Source organism: Salvia hispanica, chromosome 4, assembly GCF_029641045.1.
Source record: "Salvia hispanica isolate PSC_SH4W2 chromosome 4, Shi_PSC_v1, whole genome shotgun sequence".
Lineage (NCBI taxonomy): Eukaryota > Viridiplantae > Streptophyta > Magnoliopsida > Lamiales > Lamiaceae > Salvia > Salvia hispanica.
The window spans coordinates 19,458,997-19,480,677 of record NC_142695.1 but is presented as its reverse complement, the minus strand read 5'-3'; the positions used below and the strand labels follow the sequence as shown (position 1 = coordinate 19,480,677).

The 21,681-nt window shown below is 36.5% G+C and overlaps 3 protein-coding genes across 3 annotated transcripts; 2 read left to right on the top strand and 1 right to left on the bottom strand.

The window, feature by feature from the left end:
• The first annotated feature begins 208 nt into the window (after nt 1-208).
• LOC125192147 (uncharacterized) lies at nt 209-2,316 on the top strand. The gene is made up of 3 exons (XM_048089621.2): nt 209-904; nt 1,042-1,389; nt 1,461-2,316. The coding sequence occupies exons 1-3, from the start codon at nt 452-454 to the stop codon at nt 2,070-2,072; spliced, it is 1,413 nt and encodes a 470-aa protein (XP_047945578.1). The 5' UTR covers nt 209-451; the 3' UTR covers nt 2,073-2,316.
• Nucleotides 2,317-12,790: 10,474 nt separating this feature from the next.
• On the top strand, nt 12,791-13,774 carry LOC148927423 (uncharacterized). Its single transcript, XM_089056586.1, has one exon. It carries the CDS (start codon nt 12,791-12,793, stop codon nt 13,772-13,774), a length of 984 nt encoding a protein of 327 aa, XP_088912712.1.
• Nucleotides 13,775-19,744: 5,970 nt separating this feature from the next.
• Nucleotides 19,745-21,432, bottom strand: LOC125193444 (uncharacterized). The gene is made up of 2 exons (XM_048091232.2): nt 20,951-21,432; nt 19,745-19,979 (listed from the first exon to the last, which is right to left on the bottom strand). The coding sequence occupies exons 1-2, from the start codon at nt 21,356-21,358 to the stop codon at nt 19,905-19,907; spliced, it is 483 nt and encodes a 160-aa protein (XP_047947189.1). The 5' UTR covers nt 21,359-21,432; the 3' UTR covers nt 19,745-19,904.
• Between the last annotated feature and the right edge of the window lie 249 nt (nt 21,433-21,681).

Sequence of the window (21,681 nt, the reverse complement as noted above, 5' to 3'; positions counted from 1 at the left end):
ATTAAATCCGACCTAAAAAATTCTTAAATAAGATATACTCCGTATTTAGGTTAAGAGGCACATGCAATTTTGTGAAGAAGAATAAGATATTTGAATTAAAGTCCTGGAATGTTAGTAAATTTACATTTGAGGCCGCCTCACCTTTCACACTCATAATTCACCAGTGTGTGTGAAAAAGCAGCAGCACTCCTTCCGCAAGTCGCTTTCTCACTACTTTCTCTCTCTAAATAACCCTCACACTTCTCTACTCATTACTCATTCAATCACTCCCCACTTCTTCTCTAACTAAAAAGTAAAACACACACACACACATCACTCTCTCTCTCTCTCTCACTGCCGCCGATATTCCATCTTCTGCTAACAGAAAAAAACATCTCACGCCGAAATGGCAGTCGTAGTCTGATTTCGTTACATACACTATTCATTTACATATTTGATTTACGGCGAGGAGATGGAGAGGAAGCGGAGCCAGGGATTCTTCTCGGCATTAGAGGACGTGGTGCGCGGCCTATCTCCGGCGAGGTCGCGGGGGAAGAGTCCTGGCCGGAGCAGATCGCCGATGTCTGGCCTCCTCCGCCGGAAAGTCGGCGCCAGCAACTCCGACTCCTTGATTGCGAGATCGGGCAGCCTGAGGCCCGTCGGGGAGACGCTCACGCCTCTAATGGAGGGTCCGGATCCGGACGGAGACGAAATCGGCGACTCCAAACGCCTCGGCTCCGGACTAGGCCAGTGGATGCGCGGCCAGCTCACTCGGAACCCGTCCGTAGCCGTCGATGAGAGCACCGGCGTCACCAGGAGGTCCGATTTGCGGCTGCTGTTAGGAGTAATGGGGGCGCCGCTCGCTCCGGTCCACGTTTTCGCCATGGACGCTTTGCCTCATCTCAGCATCAAGGATACCCCCATTGTACGCGTTCTCCTTCATCAATTTCTGTGAATTTATGATTTATCTTCTCTGGTGATGAAACAATTGGCACATTGTTGAGATTTAGTTAAGAATTTGGTGTGCTGAAATTTTCTAATGAGGTTTTGACAATGTGGTAGGAAACTTCATCGGCGCAGTATATAGTGCAGCAGTATACTGCCGCTTCGGGCGGGCAGAAGGTGCAGAACGCGGTGAGGAATGCCTACGCGATGGGGAAGGTGAAGATGGTGGCTTCTGAGTTCGAAACAGCGACTAAAGTAGTGAAGAACAGAAATGTGAGTAGAGCTGCTGAATCAGGCGGATTCGTGCTATGGCAGATGAGCCCCGATATGTGGTATGTTGAGCTTGCTGTGGGAGGGAGCAAGGTTCATGCTGGCTGCAATGGGAAGCTGGTTTGGAGGCACACGCCCTGGCTCGGCGCTCACACGGCCAAGGGGCCGGTTAGGCCCCTTCGCCGCTCCCTTCAGGTGAAAACAGTGGCATCAGATCGTCTTCGCACAGAGTGTTTCTTTACTCATCTTGATGTTTGAATATGCAGGGGCTTGATCCAAGAACGACTGCTAGTATGTTCGCTGATTCGATTTGCATTGGGGAGAAGAACATCAATGGGGAAGACTGCTTCATTCTGAAGCTTGCTGCTGATCCTCGGACGCTCAAGGCGAGGAGCGAGGGGCCTGCTGAGGTCATAAGGCATGTCCTGTTCGGCTACTTCAGCCAGAAGACAGGGTTGCTGATTCACATGGAGGATTCCCATCTCACCCGCATCCAATCCAGCGGCGGCGATGCGGTTTACTGGGAGACCACCATCAACTCGTTCCTGGATGACTATCGGCCCGTTGAAGGGATCATGATAGCTCACTCGGGGCGATCTGTGGTGACTCTCTTCCGGTTTGGGGAGATGGCGATGAGCCACACCAAAACCAGGATGGAGGAAGCCTGGACGATTGAGGAGGTCGCCTTCAACGTCCCAGGTCTGTCGATGGACTGCTTCATTCCGCCTGCTGACTTGGGGTCGGCCTCAATCAGCGAAACGTGTGAGCTCCCGGTAGAGGAGAGGGGGAAGCTGGGTAACCGTGCGAAAGTTGCAGCGCTGGAGAAGGCTCAGCCTACCACCACCATTGATAACCTAATGTGGAAGGTAGAGATATGAGGGAGTAGTGTGGTAAATGTTGATATATGGGTAGTGCAGTTTGTAATTTTTATTACTAACACAGCAGGAAATAACAAACTAGATTTGTAGTAGGTTGTGGGTTGTTCCTCCATTAAATCTCTGTTTGTAACAGAATCCAACTAGAGGGGTTGGTTGGAGGCTAATTTTTTGGTTAGTTTATCTCAAATGGTGAAAAGCTTTAATATTAGTATTGGCAAATCCATTGGGATTTTGTTCTTATTCACCAATTTGTTTTTGTGCCTAGTATAAACGGCAGTGGCAGTCGGAAAAGGGTAATACTGCTGCTGCTAATTAGTTCTTCAAGATTTGTGTTTGTTGATTAGTTGAAGGAATTTCAACATGATGTAATACAGCAGGAAAGCCAACACAGCTGTTTTGCATGAGGTATATGAGTATTATTTTGGTTAGTTTGAGATATAGTGGAGAGCATCATCTTCATCTTGCTTTAATAATGTGGGTTGCTTTTCCCGATTCTCATTGCTACCTTTTGGTTTGACTTGGACCCGAATTGATGTGGGATTATAGATTTGAACCCAATTTCTTATGATTCCCCCAAAACCCATGTGATTTTTCATCATCATATCCCCTTTTGCTACTTTTCTCTATCACATCCTATATTTTTCCGAATTAGAAAACATTTCATAAACAAAAATATGATACTAAAAAACTTGTTTTCTTTGGATAAATTTGTTTGTCATAAACATTGTTGTCACAAATGTTCGCCAAACGTGTAATGTTTTAGTCGACGATTTTGCGTGATGACAGCAGGAAAATTTTCCCAAGTTATGAAATTTTATGCAAAACTAATGTTTAAGATTTGTGCTGATAATGGACTTGTCATAGTACTTTTTAGTATAGTTTTTTACACGAATTTGACAGTTACTAAATAAATTTACGATTGAGATATTTTTGCTAAATGGGTACTTAAAGTGAGATATACCTTTTCCATGGGTATGTATTTTACGTAATTTTATTGTCACCAAACATTTGCTACTATTAATTGGACAAAGTTTGTAGGGAGTAGGCACGGAAGGTTCCACAATATGATGATGAGTGGTCTTCATGAAAAGGTGAATAATTCCCCATTTGCAGGGTAAAGACATCAATTATTAACATTTGTATAATTTGCAATGCATATTAATCATAAATTATTAATCTGACAAATGCATTTATTGGCGAGTAAATGAGAAAATGTTAGTACTATCATTCTCAAAACTATATACCATTTGTGTGGTACATATTGTATTTTGGCTTTAGCCAATAAATTTGGATGCAATGTGAAAACTCAGTGCCCCAAACTAGAAAATTTGGCAAATCTTTTCACTTGCTATTCGATTTATTTTTTCATGTCAATTTTTCTGTATACATGTAAAACAAAATATGTAAATTACAAGCTTTATTGCAATAGTAATTGTTATATGTCAGTATTATATACTACAACAATGCATATTACACAATGCACAAAACGATATGAATCTTATCTAGCTATGAAAAGAAAAAGGATTCATAGGCTTATCCTGTACAAACTCCACACCCTTCATTTGCCTTTTATCAACTTTTTCTACCCTTTTTAAACTCGCTTTATTCTGATTATGACCGCACGGATATATTTTCCTCTACTTTAATTAATTCACTAATAATATTATCATGTTTTCTGTTTTTCCTTTTTTTTTTTTTACTATTAGGGACAATCGGTTACTTGTCAAGTTGTCATTAAACTGATACGAGATTAACTGAGATTGATTTAATTGAGATTAATTTTACCATAAAAATATCAAATGCTCATAAGTCATAGCCAATCATACGTGTATTTATCCCAATAACATATTATAACAAGTGAAAAGATTTGTCAAATTTACAATAGAACTTGTAATTTACATATTTTGTACATGTATACAGAAAAATCGACATATTTATATAAATTAATCATGTCTAATTCAGCTTTGATAGTATGAAGCAAAACATAAAAAAAGGAGAAATTGGTATCATGTGAACTCGTTGTATACTCTTTTTATTCCCCAACAAAAAGTCCTAAATGTCAATAGTCATATACTAAAAAAAGGAGAAATTAAGTTGTTGAAGTATGAATGTCTTGTTGAAAAAAAAGTACTCCTAGTCCTTAAGTAAGTGTTTTAGCTGTCTAAATCCATGAACTAATTAATAAAGAGGAGACATCCAATGCTATGTATTAATATTTCAATAGTATTATTTAAATGCCTTGTTTCGTTGAAAAGGGAATGCCTTGTAAAATAAGTAGGATGAGAGAAAGAAGAGGCGCCATTCTCTCTTAATGACAAATATCACATCAGATAATGCATAGAATCTCACTCACTTCTTGCATCTCAAAAATTATATCAAAACAAATAAGATGCACATTAAATGCGTGTGTATGTGATTCAGAAATCAGAACATCGAATCACATTAATGCTGGAAATCTTTGGTAAAATGAAGTGTCAATACCCCTCTTTGCAAGACTGTAAATAGTTTTATTTCAATTAAATAGAGTATAATACAACGAAGTCACCGACGAACATATATTCATCTAGTATAAAGTATAAAATATTTATATACTAGAATATGCATAATCTACAAATTTATCCTAGCGACATAATTATATACTAAATTTTATTTATATTGTTGTTATAAAAAATACAAATTATAAAAGTCACTAACATATTTTCATAACTAACACATATATACTGCTACACAAATATAGTACCACCACCAATTCTCTTAATTATTTACTAATAATTTGGAAACAGATGGTATCTCATTCCATACTAGTATAACAATAATCCCATCTTCATCTTCATTTCCAATGATATGACAGTGTTTAGATTCTAATATTGACTTCTTGCTGTAATTTCAACTGCCTCGTACTTATAACATATTAATTATTAATAAATCTCAATATTGATTTCAAACATTTTATACATGGAAAATAAAGCTCAGCACAAAGTGGTAATTGAGAAACATATGGGAAATTTCGATTCCTTAAACATGTCGACGTTCGATTCTTGTGTGTGTTCGATTCTTGTGTGTGTATGTTGTTATGAGACCACTTTTCTCCGGTGAATAAAGACGTCAAACAACAATCTTTTAACTAGCTTTTGTTTTCTTGTTTCTATAGTGATTTTTGATAAAATGTTTGTTTTTTGTCAATACATCGATTTCAATATTTATACTTTCAACTGCTTTGCTGTTCTTCGCCACCTTTTTGTTTTGATCATATTGTAACTCATCAAAAAAAAAAAAAAAATGCACCCCTAAACCTAAGGAGTGTTATCGAGTGGTATAATACTCGTTCATCCTCAATTAAATCATCAGAGGTTCGATTCTTGCTTTTTAACTTCAATCATCGGTCATCTGTCCATCTTTCGATATTCCTTAAACTGGCACATAAAATAGTCACGGGATTTACCAACGCATACTCTTCAATTCCTTAATTGCTAGCTATTAGATCTTAAACAATTTGTTGAATTAAATTGACGAAACTCGAGTCCGCCTCAATGTTATCAAAATCTCGCTGGTATTCACTAAATTGATTCATTTTCAATAACAGCAAATTAAAGCTTGATTTATTAACATATAGATCTCATAAAGCTCCAGTACATAATTACAAGATGTGTTGCAATAGCTCGTGAATTATTAATTAGATTGAAATATCTAGAAGAATATTTCATTTTTATTATATAGTAGATAACATGCTATCGCTTAATCGACATATATTTTAGAATCTATGTTTTTTAGTTCTTTACGTAAACAGTAATACTATAACATATTCTGAACAAATATAATTTATACAGCAATATATACAGGATCAATTGAAATGCGACCATTCTTACTTTTACCTAATAAATGTTCATTATAAAATAGTAAACGTGAAATTGACGATGGAAGAAACAAAATTCTCACTTGAGGGTTTACCTCGAAATTATTACTACTATTCTATAAACAATAAATTAATATATTTTTTTTACTGGGGAACCCTCATTTGACTTTATTCACTTCCATATTTTGTGGGACATTTATAGTTTAAGGAGATGCCGTGAAATTGTTTGACATTATTCAGCATTTCAAGGTGCACATTAATTTTGATAAAGAATATACTATGAAAATACTATTAATGAAAATAAAATTGAAAAAAAATGCAGTATGCATGCGTGTATAAAGTGTCGGCAGAAGAAGAAAAAGAAATGGAGAAGGGAATTAATGTGAAGATGATAGTAAAGAGAGTTGCAGTATTTAATTAATGGAGGCTTCTTCTTCAATGCTATACATGTACTCCATATCTTAGCCCATTCCACGTGCTCGACCTTCTATCACAAGCTTTCCAATTTAATACTCCTATATTCATTCAATTTATTTTTATAAATGGTTATTCTCAATAGAATGCCACCTACTTTGAATATAGTAGTAAGAATTTATTTATTTTTTGTTTATTTTATAGCCCGAATTAAATAATGGCGAGACTTAGTGAGTTATATTGCTAACAAGTTGAATTAAAGTTAAAATGAACAATAAAGATAATTTAAACTATATTTATAATAATATTTTAAATTTAGGTTATTAATAACGTAATCAAATGCAAATTCTAAATATAGGTACAAACTCCAAACTGTGATTTGGACCGTTAAATTTTATATCTGGTGTCAACAAAGTACAAAATAACATCAACAGAAAATGTCAACACGGTGTCAATCAAGTTGAATTAATGTTAAAATGAGCAATAGAGATAAGTTTAAACTATATTTATAATAATATTTTGAATTTAGGCTATTATGTTATCAGGGATGTAATCAAATGCAAATTCTAAATATAGTACAAACTCCAAACTGTGATCTGGATCGTTAGATTTCATGATGTGATGTCAACAGATTACAAAATAACATCAACAGTAAATTTCAACACAATATTCACATTTTCTGTTGATATTATTTTGTCATCTGTTGACATCACATCATGAAATTTAGCGATACAGATCATAGTTTGGAGTTTTTAGGAAACAGTAATGTAGTTCGCATTTTAACATGACCCTAAGTTATCGTGTCTTTAAAGCTAGGATTTTTTTATAGAAAAATCATTCTATATAAAACAATTTCGAGAAAACATATCTATTGGTTCCTATATTTTGATGGTTTGTTTCACTAGATTCCTATACCTTTTTTTTTTCATTTTAGCAAGTCTATGTTTTTATTCGATATAATTCGATTTTATTTAACGAAATTGTTAACTTCTCCATTATAAAATAAGAGATATTGGTCCCTAAAACCATGAACTTTGACTAGAATTTGGTATTTCCATGAACTTTAAAATTGGTCTATATCACAAACTTTGCACTTAGTTTGGTATTTTCCACGGCATGCTTATCACCAGTTTGACTAACTTACGAGGCTTTTTTTTTTATCATACTTGACACAATTGAATCAATGTGTTTTTCTACAGGACTTTTTATCATACTTGTTATGAACTTAAAAAATGGTTTAAAATAATCATAAAACGTATCACAGTTGCCCACGTAAAATAAGATTTTGATGAAAATGTCTTGTTTGGATCAGTTTGCGAAATAACAAACAAACTGCAAAGTTTGTAATATTCTACGCCAATTTTTTTTTTAATTCGTGAAAAATATCAAATTTTGAAAAAGTTTATTTCAGATACCACCATTATCCCATAAAATAAAACATCATATATTTCTCATTTAATATTCCATGCGGTATAACATCAACATATATAAAATAAATTCTCATTTAATATTCCATGCGGTATAACATCAACATATATAAAATAAATACTCCATAAAAAGAGAAATAAAAACAGGAAAATAATATTCAAACTATTAAAAAATTTAATTAACCTACATATATATCACTATTCATTAAAGAGTTTCAGCTCTTCTATTTTCATTATTATTATAAAAAAAACTCAGTAACAATTAAACAAAAAAAATTCTCTTCTCTGCTTGAAGTAGAAACCACGCCCCGAAGAATATACACACATTATACAGAAGGAGATTTGCTAGAAGCTCAATATTTCTTCGTTGTTATCTTATGCATGTTTTTTATTTCTCGTGTCCAATCTTCATATTAGTTCACTAATTATTCTCGTGATTATGTCGGAATAAAATAAATAAATTTGATTTTTATGATATAAATATCTAGATATTATATATGTATAAATATCTAGATGTAATAAAATTATCTAGAATTAGGTATTAGAATATCTACATAATTTAATAGAATTATCAAAATATGTATTTCTCTAGGATATAGATACTATCTAGTAAACATTTAGATTTTTAGAGAGAAAAATCAATAAAAATCTAAATATATAGAATAATTTAAGAATTGAGTTGAGAACTCTAGATTAAGTAATGATTATAAATATGGGTAAGTTAGTATTTCCTCCGTTCCACAATAGTTGAGTCATTTTCTCATTAATCAAACATTATTATTTCTTGTACTTCATTCTCTTTACGTTTCTCCATTTCCTACTTTTATTATCTTTTGTAACACCCCCGACTTTTTTCTATCTCTTTTCTCGAAAGAAGGTGGAATTTGTGAGCCAAATTTTTACTTAGTTTTATACACTCGATTTAAGGAGTATTGGATAGTACGATCGATCAAGAGAAGTTCAAATTGCGGTTACTACATGGAATAACAACAAGGAATTTCTCTTGTTATTATTTATGTGCCTAATCGTTTTAAAATAAAGTACTATATGTAGTACGCGGCGTGTTTTAATCAAGGATCGGTAGAGGAATTAATATTTGGAACAAGGGTTTTTGGCTTTTAAAACCAAAAACTTTCCCCAAATTTTGGTTTTTCCCATGAACTATGAGATTGGTTTTTAAAACCACGAACTTTCAAGTCGTTAGGTACAGAACTTGTCCAACGTGGACAGCCAAAAAAATGACATGGACGCCGGATTTAGGACCCTTAAATGACGTCGTTTTACGTTCAAACACATTTAAAACATTACCCAACTCTCATAAACCCTAAAATCGAAAATCCCATTCATCATACTCTTATAGCATCGTCTTCTCTTCTCCTCTGTTGCTCAAAAATCTCAAATCATCATGGCCACTCAATCAGAAAAGCTCTGCGTCACACCAACTCAGTGCCAAACCTTTTCAACCCCGGCCAAAATCGTCACCAATCCATCTCAATTGCGCAGGTCAGAGTGATCGTACGACTTTGCCCCTTTCTCCCTAATGAAATTTCTTCCAGAAATGGACACCCCATCTCCTGCGTATCTCTCCAAGAATCGGAAGCCTCATCCTCAAATGAAGTCACCGCTCTTCTCAAAGATCAAGAAACCAGGTTAAACCTTTGAATTCGTGACTTGAAATTTTCAATTTTGGGTTTTTCGAATGAGTAATTGATATTTTCCTGCTGATGTAGTCGAAATGAGTGCTTCAATTTGGATGGTTTTTTCGGGCAAGACGACAACAATGTGGGCCAGATTTTTGACAAGGAAGTGAGGCCTTTGATTCCCCAAATATGCGAGGAGGAGGAGGAGGAGGAGAAGAAGAAGAAGAAGAAGAAGAAGAAGAAGAAGAAGAAGAAGCCCCAACTTCATGTTTGTTGATTTTTGAGGAATAAAAGTTGGCTGTGTGAATAAATGTTTTAAGTATTTGGTGTATGAATAAAAGTTGTACTTTGCTCAAATAAAAGTTGTCATTTGCAAAATAATTGTGACTAGGATCCAAGTAATCATTTTAATGACAAATAGGATTAAAATTGACATGTAGACACCCGGGTTTGGCCGTTGACCCATAAGGGGGAAAAACCTAACGACTTGAAAGTTCGTGGTTTTAAAAATCAATCTCATAGTTCATGGTAAAAACCGGAATTCGGAGAAAGTTTTTGGTTTTAAAAGCCAAAAACCCTTGGAACAACACTAAATATTAATTGTTGCGTTGGGCGATTTTAATCTTTGTTGGGAACGTAACGATAAAATTAATTAAAATTTTCCATGAACATTAATTAATAAGAAGGGATACGAAAAGTAAAGTAAATGTTTGGGCTTCTCAAATAAATATAGAGTCCAATTATATTACAAATTGGCTTGGCCAAAGCTCAACAAATAAATAAATTACATAATCTTAGGCGAAGTCCAAACAATTAAATAAGATGTAGGAGATGTTTAGATCTTTGAGCCCAATCCTTATTTCGGAGAAGGCTACCATTTGGGGATTTTTTTTTCATTTGTGTTGAGGGAGAGAGAATGGGGAATACCGATAGTGATGGAAGGGAGCAAGTTTGACTTTTGTTTGGGCCTCCCTAATGATTGGAGAAATAAGGTGCGTTTTAATTAATTAAATCTTGGGCCAATAATTAATTTAAATCGTGGAGGAAAATAGAGGATTCAATGGCGGAAATTTTGGGTGGCTTCCGGATAATAAAAAAAATACACGAAAACTGAAAAACGAGATAAAAGACTTTAATTAGGGTGCATGCATTCTAATTAGTAGTTTTCTCGCGCTGATTGTTGTGTTACTGCCTTATTGTTAAAAGAGAATTGTTCTGTGAGACTCTAAGTTTGGAAAGAGGAATACGCAAGTGCGAGATCTTTTAAGTGAATGAGGTGGACTTTCGGTTTAAATACGCATTAAGTGCCAAGTCTATCTTATATTGAAATTGGTGCTACGCGTGGGCTTTTATTCAAGTCATGTCCTTTTAAGAATGATCGAAATTATTATTTTTAATCCATGATGATGTGGTATATGTTCTTAAAGTGGAAGTGATTGTCATGTGTTGCTATATATAGCTTTTTTGAGTGGATTGTGAATTGCTCGGCCTTGCCGATATGATGTTATACGATGTTCGACTTAGTTGATATGATGTTATTCGATGCTCGGCGTTGACCGATAAACACGGGTTATGTTTCAAACTGGTTTTATGTGGAAATGAGGATACAAATATTTTGTCATGCCATATTTTATTTTGAGAAATGTCTATCTGTTAGTCTAGCACTGGGAGCGTCCCTACCAGACCAATTATATTATAATCGAATTAAGGTCTGGGTATGGAGAGTGTGTCCACCCAGGCCAGTATACACAACATGTGGATCGAGAGTCGTCCTCTGAGTTGGCTGGTCTGTTGGACTCGAAATGTGGCCACATTTCCGGTTCATGTATAGTTTAGATGTGGTATATGGGACCTATCTGATGTGGTTGTTGCCACGTATGGTTAATCGAATTCGGGTCTCAGTGTGGGTAGCGTCCCTACTTTGACTAGTGTACACCAGAGACCGTGAGCCATCGAGCGGGTTGACCGGTTATTGTTTTGTGACTTTGGAAGGTGGCTACCTTCACGACACCAGAAAGAACAAATATGACAGTTTTTCAAAGAACTCAAGGATCAGTCAAAGGTTTATGATTTTGATTAAATGAAATGGTACTTTATGGAAAAACTTAAAGATCAGTCGATTGATCCTATTTTATGAAATGAAATGATTTTAATGTACTCGGGCCTTTTTAAGATAAAATCCCGAGCTCACTTAGTAATGGCTTGACATAACAATTTTATGAAAATGTATTTGGCTTGTGTTCACTAACTACATCAAGTACTCAACCCTGCATGTGTTTTAAAAATGTGCAAATTGAGCATTGATGATGATGAACGGTGTTGAGCAGAGACGGAGTATGTTCTTTGATAGAATGGTGACTGAATGCATTGTGTCTCCGTACATGATGTCATTCGCTCTTGAATGCTTCCGCTAAAATAGTTTTCCATTGAAATCACATATTATTGATCGAGTTTATGTAATGGTCGAGATGATACTCTGATTATATTCAAGTTATTTCCATTATTTTGAGCAAAATCAAATTACCCCTTTGTTACACTAATTGATGAAAGATATTGAATATTGGTAACAAGGCATTTCATGGGAAAAATATTTGTGACGGCTACTTAGAGAATTTATTTAAATGAGGTTTACGTGTTGCTAGGGTGTAATACTGTTTGATTAATTAAAGTTTTCCAATGAACTTTAATTAATAAGAAGATATGCGAAAAGTAAAGTAAATATTTGGGCTTCTCAAATAAATATAGAGTCCAATTATATTACAAATTGGCTTGGCCATGTGAATAAAAGTCGAACAAATAAATAAATCACATAATCCTGGGCAAAGTCCAAACAATTAAATAAAATTTGGGAGATGTGTTTGAGCCCAATCCTTATTTCTTTTCTTTACGACAGGTTCCCCAACGTGATGTTATTCTCCAATCTGCTCCTTGTAGTGAAACTTTCGTCAGCGAAAAACTTCCAGAAATTCTATCATGTTGGAAAAACAAGTAATTAATGGTCGCCCACTACTTATTGTATTATGAGTTCCTAGAACTTATTGGTGGTGGAGTCCCTAAGTGTTGTAAAGTTCCAAAGAATGTATTTATTGATGTAGTTGGAAGGTCTCATATTTCCCTATAAATACTAGGGGAATAAGACATCTAAAACAATAAGAAAATATACAAGTAGTTTTTTCCTATCTACTTCTTCCAAATATGCCTACACCTCTCTTGCTTACCATCTTTAAGATGGTATCAGAGCAAGTTCTAAAGGTGTGGGGACTCAGAGCAATGTCATCATAGTCCCAACCATACCCTTCTCGGCCTTTCTACCTGCAAAAACACCAAAACCAAACAATGTCAGATTCTGACACAGAAAATTCAAAACCCACCTCAACCGAAACCATGGCAGATTTTGCGGCACAATTTGCCGAATTCATGAAGTTCATGAATAAATCTGGAAAGACATCAGAAAACAAGTCAGAAAATTCTCCAAAACAACCACAATATCAACTGGAGTCTCTAGGAGAAATACACCTGGAGGAAAAATTCAATGGTGATAATTATCCCATTTGGGCTAATCTGATGGAAAGAGGCATCGGAGGAAAGGGGCTGACTTCTCACATTGCTGGAGGTTCAGAACCCCCCCTCACTGACGATCCCAGCTACTCAAAATGGCAACAACGGGATCACTGCTGCTTTAACTGGATCATAAAGAACCTTGAATCTAGTTTAGTGAATCAAGTGTCACAATACATGACCGCCAAAGACCTATGGGAAGGCCTGGAACTCACATATGGAAGTGGAGCAGATCCGTTCCAAGTGCCCGATCTACATCGACAAGCAATGACCATGAAGCAGGGGGAGATGAGTCTAGAAGATCTCTGGAATAAGTTCCAAGATTTATGGATCTCAATTGATGCCAAAGACCCCAATCCTATGGAAAGCCCGAAGAGCATCGACAAATACAAAAAAGTTACTCAAAGGCACCGGCTTTATCAGTTCGCGTGGGCACTGGACGAAAAACACGACAAAATCAGACGAGAGATCTTAAATCAGGATCCCTTACCATCTGTCCAGAAGGCGTATGGAATGGTACAGAGAGAAGCTGTGAATGAGAAAGTCCTCAAACCCGAACAAGAACAAACTGGAATCGCTACTGGACTTGGAGCATTCGACCGAAGCCGACCATCAGATCGAAATCGACCACCCTCAGCTCCGGTGCTGGTTTTTCGACCCTCAACACACCGTTCATCAGATCGAAAACCAGAAGAAGACAGGAACAAATTAACATGCACACACTGTGGAGGGAAGAAACACACCTGTGATACATGTTTCCATCTCCACGGCTATCCCGATTGGTGGGAAGAAATGAAACGAGCAAGGTAGAATCGGAATCGCGGCGGAGGCGGCGGAGGAGGAGCTGCAGCAACCGTAGCAATGGGAAACCGAGTCACCTTCACCGAGAGCTTGGCGGCGGGCAGCGTCAGCGTTCCCAGCACGGTGACTGGAGCCCTCGCCGGAAACAACTCCACGTCAACAGGCAGCGGTAGAGACGGTGGTACCAACGATGGAGACATAGAGAATAACACCGCGAAAGCCTCCCTATCCATTGCCAGAACATGAAATGAAGGTAAAACAGGTATACCGGTGGCTAGGGTTCCGGCGAATGGACCGGCGGCGAAGGGTGGTGGTGCGAGTGGGGGTTTCGGTAGAGGCGGCTAGGGTTTCTGATTGGGGAAGGGATATTCATACCCCAGTTTTCCCAAAATTACAAAACCCTTGCCTCACAGTATTGGAAATTGCGATAAAACCCATAACCTCCAATTTCAGCCTTCCATCCACTGCACAAACAAATTTCAAGTGTTGGCATGTTCCTTAACCTCAAATTTAGAGCCAAAAAATCACCATTGGATTTTTTACTATGGAGCAACCGACACCATGTCCTTTAATAAGTCAGATTTCCTTGATATTTCCCAATCCAAAAAACCTTTGTCCAAACAGCCAATGGGGATCTTGCACAAGTAAAGGGGGCGGGAACCATTATTATTTCATCAACCCTCCACCTGTCAAACTGTCTTTATGTGCCTTCGTTATCTCATAAGCTTTTTTCTATCAGTCATGTTACCAACGACCTACACTGCAAATTGTTGATGCAACCTCGTTCTTGTATGTTACAGGATATCAAGACGGGGACGATAGTTGGACGTGGCACTGAGCGGCATGGACTGTATTATGTAGATGAGATAGCCCAACGGAGTACTGCGATGCTAACCCACAGACTCACCGACAAACAAATTTGGCTCGTGCATCATCGGTTAGGGCACCCATCTATAGGATATCTTCACCTATTATTCCCTGAGTTAGTGTCTTCTTCGTATGTCTTGAGTTGTGAAACCTGTATTTTGGCAAAGAGTCATCGACATTCCTTCAAATTGAACAACACTAGAGAAAAGTCTCCTTTTGCGTTAGTTTACTCTGATGTATGGGGCCCTGCCCCGGTTACTGGTGGACAAGGTTTTCGATATTTCCTATTGTTTATTGATGATTTTTCTCGCATGACTTGGGTTTATTTATTAAAAACAAAATCAAAAGTCTTTGAAAAATTTTCTGAGTACTATTGTCTTGTCCAAACCCAGTATAAGTCCAAAATTCAAATCCTAAGATCCGATAATGGGAGGGAATATGTGAACTCTAGGATGCAATCTTTCTGTAAAGAAAAGAGTCTTGTCCATCAAACCTCTTGTGCCTATACACTAGAACAAAATGGGGTCGCCGAGTGGAAAAATCGGTACATTCTTGAAATCACACGAGCCTTCTTACTCGAGTCTAACATCCCCAAGTCTTTTTGGCCAGAAGTTATCGCCACTACTGTTTACCTTTTGAATCGACTTCCCACATGAATCTTTAACTTCAAAACTCCAATAGATATCTTCTCTTCCCAAAACTCGGTCCCATCATCCCTACACCTTGACCCCAAAGTCTTCGGTTGTACCGTGTTTGTTCACATTCCCAAACATGATCGTGATATATTCTCACCTTGTGTAGTTAAGTGTGTCTTCTTGGGGTATGGGAAAAATCAGAAAGGGTACCGATGATACGATCCTTCGACCAAACACATGTACACTACTATGAATTATTATTTTATTGAGAGTGAATACTTCTATAGCCAATCTAGCGGTCAGGGGGAGAGGGTGAGTGAGAAAGAAACCTCGAGTTGTGACGCACTAAATTGACTACCTCTTTGGGGAGACACCATTCAGGGGGAGGGAGAGACAAACCAAACTGAGGTGCCTAACCAAAATCATGTCTCAGAAGTCAGTCCAACAGGGAAAGTTAGCAGTACCACCGGACAGTATGAATCTCAGGAACAGAACATGCAGCTTTAGGACACTGCCGAGCTATCCGACTAGTCTTTGAATCATGAGGTAAACACTTCTGAGCCCGATATTGGTACTTCACCTGAAACCACTAACAGTGACAGGAGCAATACAGATAAGCCTGTTACAGAACAAGACACGGGGCAGTACAAACTACCCCACAGAAGCACAAGGGGTATTCCTCTGCGATGATATTCGCCAGAATGGAAAGGATCAAAGTCTCGTCACTCTATATCAAATCTGACATTGGGACACCTTACTGAAATGGCAATGGCATTTGAAGCAGCACTCTATGAAGAAGAAGAAGAAGAGATTCCACAATCCTTCGAGATGGCAATGAAACACAAACACTGGAGGGACGCCATGAAGAAGGAAATTGATGCCTTAATCAAGAATGGTACATGGGAAAAATGCACTCTACCTCCAGGAAAGAAGCCAGTAGGGTGCTGCTGGATCTTCACCATAAAAAGGTGTGCAGATGGTTCAATCGAGAGATATAAGGCAAGATTGGTGGCTAAAGGATACACTCAAGTGTATGGAGTAGACTATGAAGAAACGTTCTCCCCTGTAGCCAAACTAAACACAGTAAGAACTCTTCTATCTGTTGCAGCATGTAAGGAATGGCCTTTATATCAGTTTGATGTTACGAATGCTTTTCTTCATGGAGAGCTTGAAAAAGATAAAGAAGTCTACATGGAGGTTCCCCAAGGATGTGAGGCAGAATTCAGAAATGGTCAAGTTTGTAGATTAAGGAAAACCCTTTACGGGTTAAAACAATCGTCAAGAGTATGGTTTGGAAGGTTTTGCCAGGCTATGTTCACACATGGCTTTAAATAAAGCCATTCTGATCACACACTGTTCCTAAAGAAGAGGAACGACAAAATAACATGTTTGGTCATCTATGTGGATGACATGATCATCACAGGAGATGACGCTGAAGAAATCCAAAATCTGAAGGAAAGCCTGTTCAAGGAGTTTGAGATGAAGGACTTGGAAGCTTTAAAGTACTTTCTAGGAATAGAGGTGTTGAGATCCAAGCACAGAATATTCCTAAGGCAGAAAAAGTATGTTCTCGACTTACTCGCCGAAACATGATTATTGGACTGCAAGCCCGCTGAAACCCCAATGGCATCAAATCATGGATTGAAGATTGTGGATGGAGCTAAGTCTACAAACCGAGAAAAATACCAACGGTTAGTAGGAAAACTAATCTATCTCTCTCACACTAGACCCGACATCACATATGCAGTTGGAGTGATTAGTCAGTTTATGCATCACCCTCAAGAAGACCATATGGATGCTGCCATGAGGATTGTTAGATATTTGAAGGGAACAGTCAGTTATGGTGTTTTCTTAGGAAAAAAAAAAAAGAAGAGTTGGAAATTGATGGGTACACAGATGCTGATTGGGCAAGCAACCCTGTCGACAGAAAAATCTACAGGCAAATATTTCACCTTTGTTGGGGGTAATTTAGTCACTTGGAGAAGCAAGAAGCAAAAAGTTGTCGCTTTATCCAGTGCTGAAGCTGAACTTCGAGGTATAAGAAGTAACTTGATGGAGATACTTTGGCTTAGGAGGTTGTTAACAAAAATTGGCTTTCCACCTACACGGAAAAGTCAACTTTTTTGTGACAATAAAGCAGCCATTAGCATTTCAGAAAACTCGGTTCAACATGACCGAACTAAACATGTTGAAGTCGATCGTCACTTCATCAAAGAGAAACTTGATAGTGGTATTGTTGAATTCCCATTCGTTCGATCTGAGGAGCAACTTGCAGACATGTTGACCAAGACACTGAGTCCTAAAGTCTTCAAAGAATTTCTTGGCAAGTTAAGCATCGGAGATACCGTTGCTCAACTTGAGAGGGAGTGTTGGAAAAACAAGTAATTAATGGTCACCCACTACTTATTGTATTATGAGTTACTAGAACTTATTGGTGGTGGAGTCCCTAAGTGTTGTAAAGTTCCAAAGAATGTATTTATTGATGTACTTTGAAGGTCTCATATTTCCCGATAAATACTAGGGGAATAAGACATCTAAAACAACAAGAAAATATACAAACAATTTTTTCCTATCTACTTCTTCCAAATATGCATTACCAATCTACCTACACCTCTCTCGATTACCATTTTTAAGACATCACACTCTCTAGCCGTTACCTGCGAAAATAAAAGCACCAAATTAAATCCTAATCATGGAGATTTAATCTCAATTAAATGCAGCTACTAAATACCCCTTAATATCTATAATTGGGTATTAATCCCAATCAATTCCATTTAATCACTTGATTAAATTCTCCGATTTTGCCTTATAATATCCATTGTATACTCATTCTCATCACCCTCACAATCTGCAAACACATAATTCCCAAATTGCAAAACCTTTAGCAAATTGAGAGAGAAAGCCGAGAGGGAAAGAGGCAGTAGAAACACATAAGTATTACTCCCTCCGTCCCGGAGTATTAGACTCACTTCTTTTGGGCACATGATTTAAGGAATTGATATTTAAATAGTTAAAGTGGAGAGAGTAAAGTATGAGAGAGGGAAATAGTAGGAGAGAGAAGAGAGAGAAAAGTGGGTGGAGAATAAAATAAGATAGATGCTTTTTGCTAAAAAATGAAACGAGTCTAATATGTTGGGACATCCCAAAAAAGAAAGTTGTTCGAATACCTTGAGACGGAGGGAGTAATATTTTTGACTCATTGATTCCTACGACGTTTCATGCTTATACATATCTACTATTAGTGTGTATATTTTTTCTTTTCATTGTCATTTTATCATTTTATTCCCATAAAAATCTATTCATGCATTGCAAGCATCACCTATTTATTACACGACCTATCCGACTCTACCATTTCTATTTTCAGACACACTATTTTTTTTTTTTATTGCTCAAAATTTCTTTCTTTGTCTTTGATGAGTGCACAGATGAATGCTAGCCGATTTATATGTAATGCTGAAGTTTATGAAAATATATTTTTTCTTGCATCTCTCAGGAATTAAATGGTTGTACTTAATTGGATCTTTTTAAGGTAAGAATAATGGTAAAAACGAAATTCGTATATGTGGATGCAGTAAGTAACACCTTAGTTAAGAAGGTCTCCATCAATCCCCAATTCGACTTTATTAATTTATTATAATTCGATAATTTATTCCGAGTTTAAATTAACTAATCAGGATTAAGATTTAACATGAACTCCCTTCGTTCCATAATAGTGGATGCATTTATTTTCGACATACGATTTAAGAAAAATTGTGTTATACTACTATAAGTTAAGTAAAGGAAGAATAAAGTAGGAAATGAAAAAGGAAGAGAGATGAAGAGATAATAAAGTAAAAGGGGATAATTTAATATAGTACTACGAAATTGAGGTTTCATTTTTAGTGGTTCTGGGCTATTAGACGGATGATATAACAAAATAAGTAAAAAGATGTTTTAGTTTAAGAAGGCCCAACTACGAAATTGAGGTTTCAATTTTAGTGGTTCTGGGCTATAGACGGATGATATAACAAAATAGGTAAAAGGATGTTTTAGTTTAAGAAGGCCCAACAATTCTGCAGAGTAACTTGGTTTTTATCGTGTACTATTTTTTTGCGAGTGTGACAGGATACGTGTCAAAGCAATTTACCATTGTCGTTATAAAATACTCTCTCCATCCCAGATAGTTTATCTTATTTTTCCATTTTGATCTGTCTCACATAATTTATTCCATTTCATTTTTTATGGGTCTTATATTCCACTTATTCATTTCTATTCAAATTTTATTATAAAACTAATATATAAAAGTAGGATCCACATTCCACTAACTTTTTCAACTCACTTTTCATTACATTTCTTAAAACTCGTGTCCGATCAAAGTGATACAAACTATCTGAAACGGAGGGAGTAATAGTATTATTAATTTATAAAACTTGAATTTATGTGATAATTTTTTTCTTTTCCTAGGGATTGTTATGGTAAAAATATGGCTCCGTGAATATAAAAAAGAATCCAACAAATCAATATATAAAATCAAAGGTACATCCAAAAATCTCAACAAACAATGCTATCACCTAAATACCAGCAAATACATAAAATTACAATAATATATAAATATGGGCTGCAAATGCAAACACGGGAAAAGGCCCAAACAGAGTAATCTAAGCCAACAAAAACATCAAAGCCCACCCAAAAAGAGCGCCGCCATAGATCATCTGCACTGTATTTGCTCCGCTCTGCCATATCAATTTTCAAGCCATTAAATAAATCAGGTGCAACCAAAATTATCCGTTTTCTAAATAATCAAAATGTTAAATTTGATCCGAAATTTTTTAATTTCAAATTTAATTTATTTATCTTCAAAATTAGGATTTTCGGTTTGTTTTTTTTCTTTAAACCAAAAAAATTTCATATTTATATTTTTAATATATAATAACAATTTTTTAAGAATATAAATAATTTTTTTTAATAGTAGCAATATTTTATAAATTTTAATTAAAGTATTTTTTTAAAAAGTATTTTTTTTTAGGATTTTGTTCGCTACCGTTCAGATTTATTTGTAAAAATGTGGCATTTATGTAGTTTTAATTAAAATAAAATATGCAGCATAAGTTAGTAAACTCTTCCTACCATTAGTCAACTTGGACTAAGACCATCTCCAAGGGTATATTAAAATCTAAAATGGGATAGATACTTAGCTTCAATAGTACTCCAAAATTATTTTCATTTGTTGTTTTTGGAAAAAAAATACTTGTATTTAGGTTTACACTAAACCAAATCCAAATTCAAAAGTTTTTCAATTTTTGCGAGTGAAAAGAGCATATTCTTCTAAGTTTGAGTTTAGTGTAAATGGTTGGAGTAAAATCATATTTATTGTGACATTTACCTTAAAATGAATTTGAGTTTAGCGTAAATGGCTGGAAATGCTGGATCAGGTAAGTATTAGGTGGTGTGTTTTTTAACGTGTGTTTAGACAAATCTTATAACCACAAATATAAAGAGACAACAACAACAAAATTAAGTATTGGAGAATATCAACTACTACTATGAATTTGTACACCCGCGTCCGCGTGTGTGTTTTCCCAATTTAAAACACAATTAATTAATTAATTAATTAATTAATACTACTGCTATCATTTTAGTGATGTAAGAAATGAACGGTAGAATAGCCATAGCATATAGAGATGAAGTAAATGGTGAAACGAACCTGATCTGTGGCGGATGGAGCCGGGGAGAGCCCTGGGATACTAGGTCCCGGAGCTCCCGTTGGCGGAGCCGGAGGGCTTGTTTGCGATGGTGATGGAGCCGGAGCTGGAACCGAAGCTGGAGGGGAAGCAACCGGAGCCGGCGTAGGTGCAGCCGGTGGAGGAGGAGCGGCGACCGGAGTAGCAGCAGGCGCGGAGGCTGGCGGTGGTGTTGGACTAGCGGTGGGAGTGGGCGGAGCAGGGGTGGCAGTAGGAGAATTGGCCGGCGATTGGGCGCTGACGGCGGCGACTCCAATGCAGATGAGGACGCTAAACATTAGTATGTTGGGAGCCATTTTGAAGGGAAATGCGGTGGCTAACGTGCGCACCTGGGAGTGAAGGCTAAAATGAGGAGACAAGCCAAGATCCATGTATGTTTGTATATATAGCCTATAGGAATAGGAGGATACAGATTTAAAACCATCCAACTGTACATACGTTTAGAGGAATTTGTATATAAAAAATAAAAGAGGGCACTTTTATATGGAGTAATGAATTTAGTATTTTTAAATTAACATATTTATTTATTTTCATTTGCTAAAGAAAAAATGGTTAACAAATTTAAATGGAATAATTTTAATGCATCATCTAAATTGTGAATAATATTTTTAATAAGAGGAAGAAAGTAGGAGTAATAAAGCTCACATCATATTAAAACCAAAACAAAAATAATGCATGTACGGACGACATGAGC

Bases quoted from the DNA above. Each gene is read 5' to 3' on its own strand.
- LOC148927423 (XM_089056586.1), top strand. From the start codon at position 12,791: ATGGCAGATTTTGCGGCACAATTTGCCGAATTCATGAAGTTCATGAAT.
- LOC125193444 (XM_048091232.2), bottom strand. From the start codon at position 21,358: ATGGATCTTGGCTTGTCTCCTCATTTTAGCCTTCACTCCCAGGTGCGC. The intron at 19,980-20,950 runs GTTCGTTTCACC...TTGATATGGCAG, and splicing joins CTCCATCCGCCACAGATCAG to AGCGGAGCAAATACAGTGCA.
- LOC125192147 (XM_048089621.2), top strand. From the start codon at position 452: ATGGAGAGGAAGCGGAGCCAGGGATTCTTCTCGGCATTAGAGGACGTG. The intron at 905-1,041 runs GTACGCGTTCTC...ACAATGTGGTAG, and splicing joins GCATCAAGGATACCCCCATT to GAAACTTCATCGGCGCAGTA. The intron at 1,390-1,460 runs GTGAAAACAGTG...TTGAATATGCAG, and splicing joins CCCTTCGCCGCTCCCTTCAG to GGGCTTGATCCAAGAACGAC.